The sequence below is a fragment of the Bombina bombina genome, chromosome 1 (genome assembly GCF_027579735.1).
Source record: "Bombina bombina isolate aBomBom1 chromosome 1, aBomBom1.pri, whole genome shotgun sequence".
NCBI lineage: Eukaryota > Metazoa > Chordata > Amphibia > Anura > Bombinatoridae > Bombina > Bombina bombina.
The window spans coordinates 457,614,179-457,633,629 of record NC_069499.1 but is presented as its reverse complement, the minus strand read 5'-3'; the positions used below and the strand labels follow the sequence as shown (position 1 = coordinate 457,633,629).

Sequence of the window (19,451 nt, the reverse complement as noted above, 5' to 3'; positions counted from 1 at the left end):
AAGGGTTAAAAAAAGTTGCACCAAGCACAACATAAGTACAAATAAAATATTGCACTCATATATACACTATCTGATAAAGCATTATTCATATGGATATTAAAAACATTTTTATAAGGGTTAAAAGGTATATACTATATGACAAGGTGTTTGACTGAAAAGAGCTATAATGGAAATATGTGTATGTGTGTATATACTGTATATGTATACACATGTGCATTTATGTGTTGATATATGTATATACATAAATATATACATACACATATGAACAAAAATATACACATGTTTATAATATTAAATAAAGAAACCAAGCACTAATCGGGTATTCTGAAAATAACGTGTTTTTAAGTGACATATCAGGGATATTACAAATCCCCTTTCTCCAACATTGGTGTGTCCGGTCCACGGCGTCATCCTTACTTGTGGGATATCTCTTCCCCAACAGGAAATGGCAAAGAGTCCCAGCAAAGCTGGCCATATAGTCCCTCCTAGGCTCCGCCCACCCCAGTCATTCTCTTTGCCGTTGCACAGGCAACATCTCCACGGAGATGGTTAAGAGTGTTTTTGGTGTTTAAATGTAGTTTTTATTCTTCTATCAAGTGTTTGTTATTTTAAAATAATGCTGGTATGTACTATTTACTCTGAAACAGAAAAGGATGAAGATTTCTGTTTGTGAGAGGAAGATGATTTTAGCAGACAGTAACTAAAATCGATTGCTGTTTCCACATAGGACTGTTGAGATGAAGTAACTTCAGTTGGGGGAAGCAGTTAGCAGACTTTTCTGCTTAAGGTATGACTAGTCATATTTCTAACAAGACGATGTAATGCTGGAAGGCTGTCATTTCCCCTCATGGGGACCGGTAAGCCATTTTCTTAGTCAAACAAACAGAATAAAGGGCTTATTATGGGCTAAAAAACTGGTAGACATTTTTATGGGCTAAATCGATTGCTTTATTTGGGCATTTTATTCATATTTATGCTGACAATTTGCATTTATAAAATTGGGGAACATTTATTAAACGGCAGGCACTGTGTTAGACACCTTTTCCAGTCAGGGGGCCTTCCTAGTTGTATACCGAGCCTCATTTTCGCGCCATTACTGCGCAGTTGTTTTTTGAGAGCAGGGCATGCAGATGCATGTGTGAGGATCTAAAAATTGCTGGAAAAGCTTCTAGAAGGCGTCAATTGGTATCGTATTCCCCTCTGGGCTTGGTTGGGTCTCAGCAAAGACTATAGCTGGGACTGTATAGGGGTTAAATTTATAAACGGCTCCAGTTCCGTTATTTTAAGGGTTAAAGCTCTGAAATTTGGTGTGCAATACTATTAATGCTTTAAGACACTGTGGTAATTTTTTAACAATTCCTTCATACTTTTTCACATATTCAGTAATAAAGTGTTTTCTGTTTAAAATTTAAAGACACAGTAACGGTTTTGTTTTAAAACGTTTTTTTGTGCTTTGTTGACAAGTTTAAGCCTGTTTAACATGTCTGTACCTTCAGATAAGCTATGTTCTATATGTATGAAAGCCAATGTGTCTCCCCATTTAAATTTATGTGATAATTGTGCCATAGCGTCCAAACAAAGTAAGGACAGTACTGCCACAGATAATGAAATTGCCCAAGATGATTCCTCAGATGAGGGGAGTAAACATGATACTACATCATCTCCTACTGTGTCTACACCAGTTTTGCCCACGCAGGAGGCCCCTAGTACATCTAGTGCGCCAATACTTATTACCATGCTACAATTAACGGCTGTAATGGATAACTCCATAGCAAATATTTTATCCAAAATGCCTACTTATCAGAGAAAGCGCGATTGCTCTGTTTTAAACACTGAAGAGCAGGAGGGCGCTGATGATAATTGTTCAGTCATACCCTCACACCAATCTGAAGGGGCCATGAGGGAGGTTTTGTCAGATGGAGAAATTTCAGATTCAGGAAAAATTTCTCAACAAGCTGAACCTGATGTTGTGACATTTAAATTTAAATTAGAACATCTCCGCGCACTGCTTAAGGAGGTGTTATCTACTCTGGATGATTGTGACAACTTGGTCATTCCAGAGAAATTATGCAAGATGGACAAGTTCCTAGAGGTTCCGGTGCACCCCGACGCTTTTCCTATACCCAAGCGGGTGGCGGGCATAGTAAATAAGGAGTGGGAAAAGCCCGGCATACCTTTTGTTCCCCCCCCTATATTTAAGAAATTATTTCCTATAGTCGACCCCAGAAAGGACTTATGGCAGACAGTCCCTAAGGTCGAGGGGGCAGTTTCTACTCTAAACAAACGCACTACTATTCCTATCGAAGATAGTTGTGCTTTCAAAGATCCTATGGATAAAAAATTGGAAGGTTTGCTTAAAAAGATTTTTGTACAGCAAGGTTACCTTCTACAACCCATTTCGTGCATTGTTCCTGTCACTACAGCAGCGTGGTTCTGGTTCGAGGAACTAGAAAAGTCGCTCAGTAGAGAGACTCCATATGAGGAGGTTATGGACAGAGTTCACGCACTTAAATTGGCTAACTCTTTTATTTTAGATGCTGCTTTGCAATTAGCTAGATTAGCGGCGAAAAATTCAGGGTTTGCTATTGTGGCGCGCAGAGCGCTTTGGCTAAAGTCTTGGTCAGCAGATGTGTCATCCAAGACAAAATTGCTTAACATCCCTTTCAAAGGTAAAACTCTATTTGGACCAGAATTGAAAGAGATTATTTCAGACATCACTGGGGGAAAGGGCCACGCCCTTCCACAAGATAGGTCTTTCAAGGCTAAAAATAAGTCTAATTTTCGTTCCTTTCGCAATTTCAGGAACGGACCGGCCTCTAATTCTGCATCCTCTAAGCAAGAGGGTAATGCCTCACAACCCAAACCAGCCTGGAAACCGATGCAAGGCTGGAACAAGGGTAAGCAGGCCAAGAAGCCTGCCGCTGCTAACAAAACAGCATGAAGGAGTAGCCCCCGATCCGGGACCGGATCTAGTGGGGGGCAGACTCTCTCTCTTTGCTCAGGCTTGGGCAAGAGATGTTCAGGATCCCTGGGCGCTAGAAATAGTTTCTCAAGGTTATCTCCTGGAATTCAAGGAACTACCCCCAAGGGGAAGGTTCCACATGTCTCACTTATCCTCAAACCAAATAAAGAGACAGGCATTCTTACATTGTGTAGAAGACCTGTTAAAGATGGGAGTGATACACCCAGTTCCAATAAAGGAACAAGGAATGGGATTTTATTCCAATCTGTTCGTAGTTCCCAAAAAAGAGGGAACTTTCAGACCAATTTTTGATTTGAAGATCCTAAACAAATTTCTCAGGGTACCATCGTTCAAGATGGAAACCATTCGAACGATTCTACCCACTATCCAGGAAAGTCAATTTACCGTGGATCTAAAGGATGCGTACCTACATATTCCTATCCATAAAGAACATCATTAGTTCCTAAGGTTCGCATTTCTGGACAAGCATTACCAGTTTGTGGCCCTCCCATTCGGGTTAGCCACTGCTCCAAGTATTTTCACAAAGGTGCTAGGGTCCCTTCTAGCGGTTCTAAGACCGAGGGGCATTGCAGTAGTACCTTACTTGGACGACATTCTAATACAAGCGTCGTCCCTGTCAAAAGCAAAGGCTTATACAGACATCGTTCTGGCCTTTCTCAGATCACACGGATGGAAGGTGAACATAGAAAAAAGTTCTCTGTCTCCGTCGACAAGAGTTCCCTTCTTGGGAACAATAATAGATTCCTTAGAAATGAGGATTTTTCTGACAGAGGTCAGAAAATCAAAACTTCTAAGCTCTTGTCAAGCTCTTCATTCTGTTCCTCGTCCTTCCATAGCGCAGTGCATGGAAGTAGTAGGGTTGATGGTTGCAGCAATGGACATAGTTCCTTTTGCACGAATTCATCTAAGACCATTACAACTGTGCATGCTCAAACCGTGGAATGGGGATTATACAGACTTGTCTCCAATGATTCAAGTAGATCAGAAGACCAGAGATTCACTCCATTGGTGGCTGACCCTGGACCATCTGTCCCAGGGAATGAGCTTCCGCAGACCAGAGTGGGTCATTGTCACGACCGACGCCAGTCTAGTGGGCTGGGGCGCGGTCTGGGAATCCCTGAAAGCTCAGGGTCTATGGTCTCGGGAAGAGTCTCTTCTCCCGATAAACATTCTGGAACTGAGAGCGATATTCAATGCTCTCAGGGCTTGGCCTCAACTAGCAAAGGCCAGATTCATAAGGTTCCAATCAGACAACATGACGACCGTTGCGTATATCAATCATCAGGGGGGAACAAGGAGTTCCCTGGCGATGAAAGAAGTGACCAAAATAATTCAATGGGCGGAGGATCACTCCTGCCACCTGTCTGCGATCCACATCCCAGGTGTGGAAAACTGGGAGGTGGATTTTCTAAGTCGTCAGACATTCCATCTGGGGGAGTGGGAACTCCACCCGGAGATCTTTGCCCAAATAACCCAATTATGGGGCATTCCAGACATGGATCTGATGGCGTCTCGTCAGAACTTCAAGGTTCCTTGCTACGGGTCCAGATCCAGGGATCCCAAGGCGACTCTAGTAGATGCACTAGTAGCACCTTGGACCTTCAACCTAGCTTATGTATTTCCACCGTTTCCTCTCATTCCCAGGCTGGTAGCCAGGATCAATCAGGAGAGGGCCTCGGTGATCTTGATAGCTCCTGCGTGGCCACGCAGGACTTGGTATGCAGACCTGGTGAATATGTCATCGGTTCCACCATGGAAGCTACCTTTGAGACAGGACCTTCTTGTTCAGGGTCCATTCGAACATCCAAATCTGGTCTCCCTCCAGCTGACGGCTTGGAGATTGAACGCTTGATTCTATCGAAGCGTGGGTTTTCAGATTCTGTGATAGATACTCTGGTTCAGGCCAGAAAACCGGTAACTAGAAAGATTTACCATAAAATATGGAAAAGATATATCTGTTGGTGTGAATCCAAAGGATTCCCATGGAATAAGATAAAAATTCCTAAGATTCTTTCCTTTCTACAAGAAGGTTTGGAGAAAGGATTATCTGCAAGTTCTCTAAAGGGACAGATCTCTGCTTTATCTGTCTTACTACACAAAAGACTGGCAGCTGTGCCAGATGTTCAAGCATTTGTTCAGGCTCTGGTTAGGATCAAGCCTGTTTACAGACCTTTGACTCCTCCCTGGAGTCTAAATCTAGTTCTTTCAGTTCTTCAAGGGGTTCCGTTTGAACCTTTACATTCCATAGATATTAAGTTACTATCTTGGAAAGTTTTGTTTTTGGTTGCAATTTCTTCTGCTAGAAGAGTTTCAGAGTTATCTGCTCTGCAGTGTTCTCCGCCCTATCTGGTGTTCCATGCAGATAAGGTGGTTTTGCGTACTAAGCCTGGTTTTCTTCCTAAGAAAATATTAACCAGGAGATAGTTGTACCTTCTTTATGTCCGAATCCAATTTCAAAGAAGGAACGTTTGTTACACAATTTGGACGTAGTCCGTGCTCTAAAATTCTATTTAGAGGCTACAAAAGATTTCAGACAAACATCTTCCTTGTTTGTTGTTTATTCTGGTAAAAGGAGAGGTCAAAAAGCGACTTCTACCTCTCTTTCCTTTTGGCTTAAAAGCATCATCCGATTGGCTTATGAGACTGCCGGACGGCAGCCTCCTGAAAGAATCACAGCTCACTCCACTAGGGCTGTGGCTTCCACATGGGCCTTCAAGAACGAGGCTTCTGTTGACCAGATATGTAAGGCAGCGACTTGGTCTTCACTGCACACTTTTGCCAAATTTTACAAATTTGATACTTTTGCTTCTTCGGAGGCTATTTTTGGGAGAAAGGTTTTGCAAGCTGTGGTGCCTTCCGTTTAGGTAACCTGATTTGCTCCCTCCCTTCATCCGTGTCCTAAAGCTTTGGTATTGGTTCCCACAAGTAAAGATGACGCCGTGGACCGGACACACCAATGTTGGAGAAAACAGAATTTATGCTTACCTGATAAATTACTTTCTCCAACAGTGTGTCTGGTCCACGGCCCGCCCTGGTTTTTTAATCAGGTCTGATGAATTATTTTCTCTAACTACAGTCACCACGGTACCATATGGTTTCTCCTATATATATTTCCTCCTGTCCGTCGGTCGAATGACTGGGGTGGGCGGAGCCTAGGAGGGACTTTATGGCCAGCTTTGCTGGGACTCTTTGCCATTTCCTGTTGGGGAAGAGATATCCCACAAGTAAGGATGATGCCGTGGACCGGACACACCGTTGGAGAAAGTAATTTATCACGTAAGCATAAATTCTGTTTTTTCAGATTTCTCCGAAATGTCACATAAAAACACGTTATTTTCAGAATACCCAGGAGTGCTTGGTTTTCTTTATTTATAATTGTACATTTCGCTCAGCACCCGGGCAGTTGACATATGAAGAGGCAGATTCACAGCTTTTTATCTACATGTAAATATATATATATATATATATATATATATATATATATATATATATATACACAACTTTTGGAACCCTTCCAAGACAAATACCTTTAAGCATGAAAATTAATATTTATTCAATTTTAATATTTTTTTCTAATTACATTTTATTGCGTTTTAATGCACACAGAGAAAATCTGGCAATCTCTTGCAAGTACACACCTAAGATTAAAAGCGAAAATGAAGAGTTAGTTACCGCACCTGGCCAAAAGGATCAAGCCCAGGAACTATGTCATGGTCTCTTCCCTCCTTGGTCCCTATCCACAGCAAAACAATGCATGCTTTCAATCACACAAACTGGAAACCACAAGGGTGCACAGGCCTTATGTAATCTCCCTAGACACATACAAAACACGGAAATGTACTGCATTCTCAAACTGGACCAGGTACACATTCTATGACCCTGCAAAATGCACAGCCCTGGGTGCTCAATAGCACTCACAGCCAGCTGCACAGCCTCCAGAGACCCAGGCAGTCTGGGTGCAAAGCCCATAGGGAAAATTAAAAAACAAATGAATCAACACCACACACACACAACACACAGAGAAAGTCTGGCACTCTTTTGCAAGTACACAGCTACGATTAAAAGCAAAAATGGACTAGCTATTTACCACACCTGGCCAAAAGGGTCAAGGTCCCTATCCACAGCCAAACAATATATGCTTCACACAAACTGGAAACCACACAAGGGTGCACAGACTTTATGTAATCTCTATTTTCATGTTTTGTATGTGTCTAGGGAGATTACACAAGGCCTGTGCACCCTTGTGGGGTTACCAGTTTGTTTGATTAAAAGCAGGCATTGTTTGGGTGTGGATCCAGGGCTTGACCCTTTTGGCCAGATGCAGTAACTAACTCTTTCATTTTTCATATACTGTATATATATATATATATATATATATATATATATATATATATATATATCAGTGACGTGCAGTGACGTCAGAGGCTGGTGAGGCAGTGGCTAGGATACGCCTTCATTCTTTAGATATCCTTTGTTGAAGAAATAGCAATGCACATGGGTGAGCCAATCACATGTGGTATCTATGTGCAGCCACCAATCAGCAGCTACTGAGCATATTTAGATATGATTTTCAACAAAGGATATCAAAAGAATGAAAAAAATAGATATTAGATGTAAATTGGAAAGTTATTTAAATTTGCATATGGGATTGATATGGGTTTCATGTCCCTTTAAATGGTGTCTTGGAAAACTGGTCAACTTAGTAAACATCTGATTTTAGTCTAAAAGGATTGTAACAGAAACTCTTGCCAGATAACACAAGGCTTGCTCTGATTATGAGATCTAGAAATCCATGCCCATTAAAATATGTTTAAAACATACTTTTTACTTTAATGCTGCAAATTATGCTTATAGATTCTTTCATTATGCAGTAAATATAAAAATGTCTTGATCCAGTGGCGGCTGGTGAAATCTAAAGATGGTGGGGCGCTTGGCCTCACCCCTTTAAATAAAGCCACACCATCAGGTGGCACTATCAATTCATTAATTAAATAAAAGGTAGACAGAAACACAGAGAAGCATTCGGGGGGAGAGGGAGAGACAGACGGGGGAGAGAGACACAGAGGGTTAGAGAGAAAGAGAGAGAGACACAATCACACACAGAGGGGTTAGAGAGAGAGAGAAAGAGAGAGAGACACAATCACACACAGAGGGGTTAGAGAGAGAGAGAAAGAGAGAGAGAGACACAATCACACACAGAGGGTTAGAGAGAGAGAAAGAGAGAGACACAATCACACACAGAGGGTTAGAGAGAGAGAGAGAGACACACAATCACACACAGAGGGTTAGAGAGAGAGAAATAAAGAGAGAGAGAGAGAGACACAATCACACACAGAGGGTTAGAGAGATAGAAAGAGAGAGAGACACAATGATTCAATCACATACAGAGGGTTAGAGAGAGCCACAATCACACACAGAGGGTTAGAGAGAGAGAGAGAAAGAAAGAGACACAATCACACTCAGAGGGTTAGAGAGAGAGAGAGAAAGAGAGACACAATCACACACAGAGGGTTAGAGAGAGAAAGAGAGAGACACAATCGCACACAGAGGGTTAGAGAGAGTGCGAGAGACACAATCACACACAGAGGGCTAGAGAGAGAGCTAGAGACACAATCACACACAGAGGGTTAGAGAGAGAGCTAGAGACACAATCACACACAGAGGGTTAGAGAGAGAGCGAGAAAGAGAGAGACACAATCACACACAGAGGGTTAGAGAGAGACACAATCACACACAGAGGGTTAGAGAGAGAGAGACACAATCACACACAGGGGGTTAGAGAGAGAGAAAGAAAGAGAGAGAGAGAGACACAATCACACACAGAGGGTTAGAGAGAAAGAGAGAGAGACACAATCACACACAGAGGGTTAGAGAGAGACACAATCACACACAGAGGGTTAGAGAGAGCGCAAGAGACACAATCACACACAGAGGGTTAGAGAGAGAGCGAGAGACACAATCACACACAGAGGGTTAGAGAGAGAGAGAGAGAAAGAGAGAGACACAATCACACACAGAGGGTTAGAGAGAGACACAATCACACACAGAGGGTTAGAGAGAGAGAAAGAGAGAGAGAGACACAATCACACACAGAGGGTTAGAGAGAGAAAGAAAGAGAGAGAGAGAGACACACAATCACACACAGAGGGTTAGAGAGAAAGAGAGAGAGAGACACAATCACACACAGAGGGTTAGAGAGAGACACAATCACACACAGAGGGTTAGAGATAGAGAGAGAGAGACACAATCACACACAGAGGGTTAGAGAGAGACACAATCACACACAGAGGGTTAGAGAGAGAGAAAGAGAGAAAGAGACACAATCACACACAGAGGGTTAGAGAGAGAAAGAAAGAGAGAGAGAGAGACACAATCACACACAGAGGGTTAGAGAGAAAGAGAGAGAGAGACACAATCACACACAGAGGGTTAGAGAGAGACACAATCACACACAGAGGGTTAGAGATAGAGAGAGAGAAAGAGAGAGAGAGAGAGACAATCACACACAGAGGGTTAGAGAGAGACACAATCACACACAGAGGGTTAGAGATAGAGAAAGAGAGAGAGAGAGAGACACACACAATCACACACAGAGGGTTAGAGATAGAGAGAGAGAGAAAGAGAGAGAGAGACAATCACACACAGAGGGTTAGAGAGAGACACAATCACACACAGAGGGTTAGAGAGAAAGAGAGAGAGAGACACAATCACACACAGAGGGTTAGAGAGAGACACAATCACACACAGAGGGTTAGAGATAGAGAGAGATAGAGAGAGAGAGAGAGAGAGAATCACACACAGAGGGTTAGAGAGAGACACAATCACACACAGAGGGTTAGAGAGACACATAAGGGATGAGAGAGTCTGAGGGGGAGGAAGAGAGACAGAGAGAGAAAGAGACCATGGGGGAGAACAACACATAAGGAGATAGATGGATAGAGAGAGAGAGACACACACACACACACACATACAAGGGGGGGGGGGGAGAGGGACCACTGCATTTTTAAGTAATAAAACAGCAAAGCTACAGAGACTGAGACTATAACTAAATGAGACCATACATTAGTGTGCAGTACAGAGGCAAGCTGCTAAGTTAGTGGGTGTAAAGTTTGAGTAAACAAAATACAAAAACGATCCTTTGCTGTAAAAGAGTAAAAAAAAACACTAAACCACATTCATTGAATTATCATTTTCACTAACAGAATCCTTTTCAGTAAAATCTTACTTTAATAAGATGTGGCTAAAACAGTGCTCTCTGTGCCTCTCTCTCTTCCTGCTCTGTAAGGATTCAGGAAGTGACAGTGGCACATTCCACTGCACTTAGAGGGGAAGAACAGAACTCTCTTTTTCACTTTAGCAAAGCTAGCAGGTTCACAGGACAGCAACAAAATAAATGAAAGTTGTTTTTTTCCGTTTTTGTTTTATTTTATATCATTTAACATCCAGCCCCAACCCTAAGTTCCATTTACTAATGCCTCTCACTGGATTGGTTCAGCCCAAATAGGACTGCCTCAAATAAGCAGTTAATGGGCCATGCAATGATCTTAACCACTTTCATCCAGTAGATGGCGCAGCATGTTGTGTAATGGTGGGCAGACCTGCTTGTGCCTCTTCATTGCACAACATATAGCTGTGAGAAAAAAAAATGCTGGGGAAAAAAAATACAATTTTTTTTTTTTTTTTAAAGTCAATAAAAAATATATTTTTGCCCATATGAGAGGTGAAGCACTGCCTCACCTGCCTCTAGTGACTGCACATCACTGATATATATATATGATAAAAAGAAAATGTTCTTCAATGGGAAGAACATCAAGTCTACCCATGTTACAGGTTACTGTTTTCTTAGAATAGCCTTATGCATGTCCCAGACATTTTTTTATTATTTTACAGTCCCTGTGTTTATCACCTCTATTTAAAGTTTATTCCATTAATTACCCACCCTTTCTGTAAAAAAATACTTCCTCAAATTTTTCTGAATCTGCTTCCTTCTAACTTAAAGGGATATGAAACCTATTTTTTTCTTTTATGGTTTAGAAAGAGTATGCGGTTTTAAACAACTCTCCAATTTACTTCTATTATCTAATTTGCTTCATTCTCTTGATATCCTTTGTTGAAATACATTACTAAATAGGCTCAGCAGTTGCTGATTGGTGGCTGCACATAGATACCTCGTGTGATTGGCTCACCCATGTGCATTGTTATTTCTTCAACAAAGGATATCTGAAGAATGAAGCAAATTAAATAATAGAAGTAAATTGGAATGTTGTTTATAATTGTATACTCTATCTGAATCTTAAAAGAAACATATTGGGTTTCATGTACCTTTAAGATTGTGACCCTTCTTTTGGTATTTGTTTATGGAAAATAATTTCAGCTAACACTTTTTTAAGTTCCTTCACATATTTGAAGGTTTCTATCATGTCACCTCTTTTCCTTCTCTCCTCTAAACCATACATATTTATATCAAATAGTCTTTCTTTGTATATTTTATATTTTAGACCGTGTATCATTTTCTAGCCCATCCTTTTGACAGTTTATAGTTTATTTATATCTTAATGAAGATATGGGGGCCAATTTATCATGGCCCGAATGGGGCCAAATACATCTGTTTCCGCGCGAGTCTTCAGGCTCGCCAGAAACAGGAGTTAAGAAGCAGCGGTCTTAAGACCGCTGCTCCTTAACTCGTCCACCGCATACAATCGGGTTGATTGACACCCCCTGCTAGTCGCGAATCTGCAGGGAGCGGCATTGCACAAGCAGTTCACCAGAACTGCTTTTGCAATGATAAATGCGTTTGCTATCGGCATTTATCGATGACTGGCGGACATGATTGCTACAGCGGATCATGTCCGCCAGACACATGATAAATCGGCCCCATGGTCTACAGAACTGTACACAATATTATGGATAAGGCCTAACTAATGATCTGTAAAGTGGCATATAAGAACTTTGCTATTTTTGCTACTAATAACTCTCCCAATGCAACCAAGTATTCAACTGGCCTTACTGGCTGCACTGCTGCATTGTCATACCGAATTTTAAATTATCTGAAATAATAATTCTTAAGTCCCGTTCCTTTTTAGTTAGTCAGTAATGTAACTGACACTATAATTGGCCTTTGGGTTTTTGGGTTTATGCATAATTTTATCTTTTGGTAATATTACATTTTACATCCCATTTATTTGCCCAGTCCTTCAGCTTTTTAATATCACTGCTCATTTGATCCTCCTGGAAAATCAACTCTCTTACAAAATTTGTATCATCAGCAAACAAGCACATCTTCCCCTGGAGCCCACTTCCAATATCACTAATGAACATGTTAAACAAAACAGGCCCAAGAACTGACCCTTGTGGAACAGCACTAGTAACTGACCCATTATTTGAATATACTCCATCAATTGAAACCCTCGGCCTTCTATCCTTAAGCGAGCATTCTACCCACTTAACATTGGAATTATGACATTTTAATAACTCTCTGCAGATTTAGCGCAGTTGTTCTACGTGCGAGCAATACGTGTTAGGTGTTTTTGGGTTTTTTAAGCGCACTTCATTGAAGTCTATGAGGAGAAGAAGTTGATGTGATCGTGATATCTGAAGTCCTGAAGTTAGCCTGCATTGAGTTTGGCTAGCATACTAACCTTTTACTTTCAACTTGTAACACTAACCCGCCTCGTTAAAAGTTTACTTTAAGCACAGTTTCTGTGCAAGGCAAAAATCCTGAAAGTGCACCACTTGTAATCTAGTCCATTCATTTTTAGTTAATATGTGGAATAGTTAATGAAACATAAATATGAAAATATTTCGCTACGTAATTAAAAATTTTAACAATACTTATTAATTTCCATTACTTTATTCTTAGCTGATTGCTGTTCTTCGTGAGGTGAACTATTTTGAGGCTCTAAAACTCTCTGTCATCCCAGAAGTGACAAAGGAATTGTATGCTAATCGGAAAATGCTCCATAAGGTAAGTAGGTAAACGCATTCAGTACAGATCAAGGGGTCAATTTAATATGGTGCAGACAGACATGATGCTGTCTGCATTTATCATTGCACCAGCAGTTCTTGTGAACTGCTGATGTAATACCACCCCCTGCAGATTCGCGGCCGATTGGCCGCTAGCAGGGGGTGTCAATCAACCCGATCGTATTGGATCGGGTTGATTTTCGGTGATGTCTGTCTGCCGCCTCAGAGCAGTCAGATAGGTTATGGAGCAGCTGTCTTTAGACTGCTGCTTCATAACTTGTGTTTCTGGTAAGCCTTTTGGCTCACCAGAAACACGGGGCATCAAGCTCCATACAGAGCTTGATAAATAGGCCCCCAAATCTGTCCTTAAACAGTTGTTCTGTACAATACAATAAACACCCTCAGTAATGTGTCCAATCTCTTCACCAGTTTGTATGTTATTCTATCTAGCTGATATACCAAAATGAGTGAGCTCTTGTGAATCAGTAACTCGTCAAGTAGTGGAAGCTAGTGGTGCTTTTAGTAAATTTTTTCCAGTGAATCCAATTCAGGGTATTCTTAATGGGACATGCAATTATGCTTTATGTTACACGGGGGCCTTAAATAGTTGTCCCATTGTATTTTATTTTGTGTATGCGATATTAATATCCCGCAAAAGAAAGTGAGCGCAACTTTTCCGGTTAACAGTAGTGAGCTTTTTAAATGTTGCACTATGTAAATTGTGTATTTAAAGAACAAAAGACATCTTTTCTTTACTTTGTAAATATTGAACTGCTACAAACACACCAATCTTTTAAGTAAGTTCTCACTGTACACATTGACCTCTATGTATCAAGCCGTCTACTTACCTGCATTTGCTGACCCAATACGCTCGCCTAAGCTCGCCTACCATCGCCGCTGCGGACCTGAATACGTTTGCCAAAGTTATCAAGAAAGCTGTCAAGAAGCCGCGCACCAAGTACGGTGTGATGAGCAGCGGACTGTGGTTAACTGACAGTCATCGATCTCGCTGCTCATCGGCTTCTTCACAGCTTTCTTGCTAGCCTGTCACTAAGCACCCACACTAAACTATACTGTTTTACCCCCTAAACCGCCGCTCCCGGAGCCCCCCGCACCTAAATAAAGTTATTACCCCCTAAACAGCCACTCCTGGACCCCGCCGCAACTATAATAAATATATTAACCCCTAAACCGCCGCTCCCGGACCCCGCCGCCACCTACATTATACCTATTAACCCCTAATCTGCCCCCCTTACACCGCCGCCACCTACAGTACATTGATTAACCCCTAATCTACCCCTCCTACACCGCCGCCAATATATTAAATTAATTAACCCCAAAACCTTAGTCTAACCCTAACACCCCCCCTAACTTAAATATTATTTAAATTAATCTAAAAAAATATTCCTATAATTAAATACATTATTCCTATTTAAAACTAAATACTTACCTATAAAATAAACCCTAAGATAGCTACAATATAACTAATAATTACATTATAGCTATTTTAGGGTTTATTTTTATTTTACAGGCAACTTTGTATTTATTTTAACTAGGTAGAATAGCTATTAAATAGTTATTAACTATTTAATAGCTACCTAGCTAAAATAACTTCAAAATTACCTGTAAAATAAATTCTAACCTAAGTTACAAATACACCTAACACTACACTATCAATAAATTAATTAAATACATTAACTACAATTATCTATAATAAAATACAATTAAATAAATTAAACTATATTACAAAAACAAACACTAAATTACAAAAAAAAATTACAAGAAGTTTAATCTAATTACACCTAGTCTAAGCCCCCTAATAAAATAAAAAGCCCCCCAAAATAATACAATTCCCTATCCTAAACTAAATTACAAAAAGTAGTAATCAGCTCTTTTACCAGCCCTTAAAAGGGCCTTTTGTGGGGCATTGCCCCAAAGTAATCAGCGCTTTTACCTGTAAAAAAAGAAATACAATACCCCCCCAACATTACAACCCACCACCCACACACCCCTACTCTAAAACCCATCCGATCCCCCCTTAAATAAACCTAACACTACCCCATTGAAGATCACCCTACCTTGAGCCATGTACACCCAGCCGGGCACCACTGGTCATCCGATGCGGCAGAAGAGGACATCCGGACCGGCATTAAGGTAGGAAAAATCCTATTGGCTGATGTAATCAGCCAATCGGATTGAAGTTCAATCCGATTGGTTGATTACATCAGCCAATAGGATTTTTCCTACCTTAATTCCGATTGGCTGATAGAATCCTATCAGCCAATCGGAATTCGAGGGACGCCATCTTGGATGACATCATTTAAAGGACCAGTCATTCGTCGGGCAGTCGTCGGCCAATGAGGATGTTCCGCGCCGGAGGTCTTCAAGATGGAGCCGCTCATCGCCGCAAGGATAAAGATAGAAGATGCCGCTTGGATGAAGATTTCTGCCGGATGGAGGACCTCTTCTGCCCCGATCGGATGAAGACTTCTGCCGGTCTGGATGTCCTCTTCTGCTGCATCGGATGACCAGTGGTGCCGGCTGGGTGAACACGGCTCAAGGTAGGGTGATCTTCAATGGAGTAGTGTTAGGTTTTTTTAAGGGGGGATCGGGTGGGTTTTAGAGTAGGGGTGTGTGGTGGTGGGTTGTAATGTTGGGGGGTATTGTATTTCTTTTTTTTTCCAGGTAAAAGAGCTGATTACTTTGGGGCAATGCCCCGCAAAAGGCCCTTTTAAGGGCTGGTAAAAGAGCTGATTATTACTATTTGTAATTTAGTTTAGGATAGGGAATGTTATTATTATATTCAGGGGCTTTTTTATTTTATTAGGGGGCTCAGATTAGGTGTAATTAGATTAAACTTCTTGTAATATTTTTTTATTTTTTGTAATTTAGTGGGTTTTTTGTAATATAGTTTAGTTTATTTAATTGTATTTTATTATAGATAATTGTAGTTAATTTATTTAATTAATTTATTGATAGTGTAGTGTTAGGTGTATTTGTAACTTAGGTTAGGATTTATTTTACAGGTAATTTTGTAGTTATTTTAGCTAGGTAGCTATTAAATAGTTAATAACTATTTAATAGCTATTGTACCCAGTTAAAATAAATATAAAGTTGCCTGTAAAATAAAAATAAACCCTAAAATAGCTATAATGTAATTATTAATTATGTTGTAGCTATCTTAGGGTTTATTTTATAGGTAAGTATTTAGTTTTAAATAGGAATAATTTATTTAATTATAGGAATATTTATTTTGATTAATTTAAATAATATTTAAGTTAGGGTGGTGTTAGGGTTAGACTTAGGTTTTGGGGTTAATTAATTTAATATATTGGCGGCGGTGTAGGGGGGTAGATTAGGGGTTAATCAATGTACTATAGGTGGTGGCGGTGTAGGGGGGAAGGATAGGGGTTAATAAACGTAATGTAATTGGCGGCGGGGTCCGGGAGCGGCGGTTTAGGGGTTAATATATTTATTTAGTTGTGGCGGGGTCCGGGAGCGGTGGTTTAGGGGTTAATACGTTTATTATAGTTGCGGCGGGGTCCAGGAGCGGCGGTTTAGGGGTTAATAAGTTTTTTATAGTGGCGGGGGGGTCCGGGAGCAGCAGTTTAGGGGTTAATAAGTATAAAGTAGGTGGCGGCGGTGTAGGGGGGGCAGATTAGGGGTGTTTAGACTCGGGGTACATGTTAGGGTGTTAGGTGCAGACGTTCCCATAGAAATCAATGGGATATCGGGCAGCAGCGAACATGAGCTCTCGCTGCTGTCAGACTCCCATTGATTCCTATGGCATCCGCCGCCTCCAGGGATTGAAAACCAGGTACGCTGGCCCGGAATAGTGGCGAGCGCACCTGGTAGGTATTTGATAACTACCAAAAGTAGTCAGAGTGTGCCGAACTTGCGTTCGTAACATCTGTAGTGACATAACCATCGATCTGTGTCGGTCTGAGTCCAGCAGATCGTATGTTACGTCACTAAATTCTACTTTTGCCGGGCTGTAGGGCTTGATAACTATGGCGAATTAGCCTTGCCACAAATACGCTGCGGAATTCCAGCGTATTTGCGGTTGACGGCTTGATAACTAGAGGCTAATGGGTTTACTTTTAATTTCATGGTCGGCGGTCGCACTGTACCTAACCTGATATTGCAGGTTTTAAGTACATTGGAAACGTTTTAAAAATTGTATGCTCTATCTTAATCATAAAATATATTTTTTTAATTTGATTTAGAAAGCTATCTAGTCTGTAAACCAGATGTGTACTCTAACCCTATAACTGTCAATGTTTCACAGATACAGTAAACTGTTAAAAGTACAACAAATAAAGCACTTTAGTTTTAGGGTATCACTATTTTAAAAATATTACCTAGATAAATACAGAAACAAAATTTTTGCTTATCCGAAGTTCTGTGAATGTGGGTTTAATAATGCAGCATCATTGTGACTGAGGGCCTGATTATCAAATGATCTTCATATTAGAACTGTGTTGTAAAGGTATCTGTAAACTTTAAAAAGCTCAGTATTGTATACCAGAAATTCTTCTGCTGTATTTTAGTACATAAAATCTTGTTCCTAAAACAAAAAACACACAAAAATTAAAAACACTTTTTAAAATAACAAAAATACATGATGAACTATTTTATGGTATAATATGTATGTATAACACACCATACCCATAGTGCCCCAGCTTAAATACGTATCTTATTCATTTACCGTTTTAACTTATGTATTGAAACTAAAGGGTTTCAGTTCACACAAGTAAATTGTCTTTCCACAAAGAGATAATTTACTCTAAACCCTCCCTGCACATGGCCATGGTGCAGAATAGAACAATGTGCTACTGACAGGAACGCTCACATCACACAGCGAACACTAAAACACAGAGACTAACCAATAGTACAATAGTACATTTTCACCTGAAACCAAAATAGCACACTGCTTTAAGGAAGTAAGGTCAATATTTTGTGGGCTCAAAAGTATCCATAAAATGTAACAGTGAGTCAGCTACCTGCAAATCTTAACTATGAGGGCTAAAGGGGTAGCGTGTGTCTGAACGTTATGTTGTGCACATGGTGGCTACGATATTGAAACTTTGCTGAAGTTACTTTGTTGATAATTTAACCACAATAATTTAAAAGGATACAAGATTATGTTCCACGCTGATAACTCAGTGCAATGATTGAGAGCCCTGTGTGAAGTGCTTCTGAATTATTTATAGGGATATTAGTCAGAAATCGGCTGGCTGGGTAACCCCCACGAAGCTTGCAGGTAGGAGGACACCTTTGAGTGCATAGAAGTGCCTGTGTTGTATGTTTGCATACTTGTGTTAACCCTATACTTCCTAAGCACTTTCAATCACAACTACACACACCTTTTAGCTACCTGGCCCCTTTTTTGTATATTTGTTTTTAACTTAGTGTTGGGTTTTATATGATTATAAGGACTGGATGTGATATCTCCTTTTCCTTAACCCAACTTTAGATTATTGTTGTGTTTGTCAAATTCAATAAAGTGTTAAGTTTTAATCTACTGGGGTATGGAACTGATAAGTATTATATTTGGAATATAAACCAAGATAAACAAAATGCTGTTTTTGAATTCAATTTCTGTATTCTTTGTTGTCTAAATATTGTAGAAATGGTAAGACCTTTAAATAAAATGCAAAACTAGTGCAAGGAAAACACTCCTAACTACAGCTTGGATAATCATAGTAAAATAATATTAACAAACATTAAATTATATAGCTGCAAGAATGGATCATGTAATGTGTATATTAAAATACAAGAAAGCAATTATGAATTCAGCTTGGTAAAACACGATAATGTTTTATTGTGGACAGTAAAGGCAGATTAGAAATACATTTTTGTTTAACCTAATATCTTGAAAACCATATGGTTCAGTAGTTCACTGTCAAATTGAAGGTTTTTTTTTACTAGGCTTTCATTTTTCTCATAAGACATAAAGCTAAAGAATAACTTGTAAGAAAGAACATTATTTTTTTGAGGGTTTTTTTTGGAATTCATTGTGTGCTGTTTTTCTTCACCAGCATATTGGAAACCTGAATCTCATAACAAAATGGTTCAATAGGCTACAGAACACAATTCTGCAAGTGGAAAGAGATCTCATGCAGGATGAGTTACAAGCTGTTGATGAAAAGCTAAAGCCTGCAGAAACTCTTCTGACGTGGCAGACAACGGATTTAGACGTTTATATTCAAGAAACTAGAGAACTTGTCTATAATGTCGATTGCAGGGTTTTAAAAGCCAAGCAGAACATAGAAACGATGCAGTGCCTGACGAGCAAACTAAGCGATAATTCAGTTATTGTGAGAAAAAATGGAAAGAGCGCTACAGTATTGGGTCCTGGTGACAAAGAGAGAATATCCAAGCAATACCTTCTTGCAGAAGATGTTGGGAAAAAGATACAAGAACTTGTGCAGGTACAGTAATATGTTAACTATTACTACTGCAATGAAAACTTTGCAGGGTATAACATTGTTTTTACTGTTAG

At 40.1% G+C, this 19,451-nt stretch overlaps 1 protein-coding gene across 1 annotated transcript in view; it reads left to right on the top strand.

The window, feature by feature from the left end:
• Nucleotides 1-19,451, top strand: part of LOC128658546 (dynein axonemal heavy chain 11-like) — a 1,692,686-nt gene that overhangs the window by 278,213 nt on the left and 1,395,022 nt on the right. Inside the window, 2 exon segments of the mRNA XM_053712841.1 lie at nt 12,843-12,947; nt 18,988-19,380. Coding sequence (XP_053568816.1) covers nt 12,843-12,947; nt 18,988-19,380 — 498 coding nt within the window.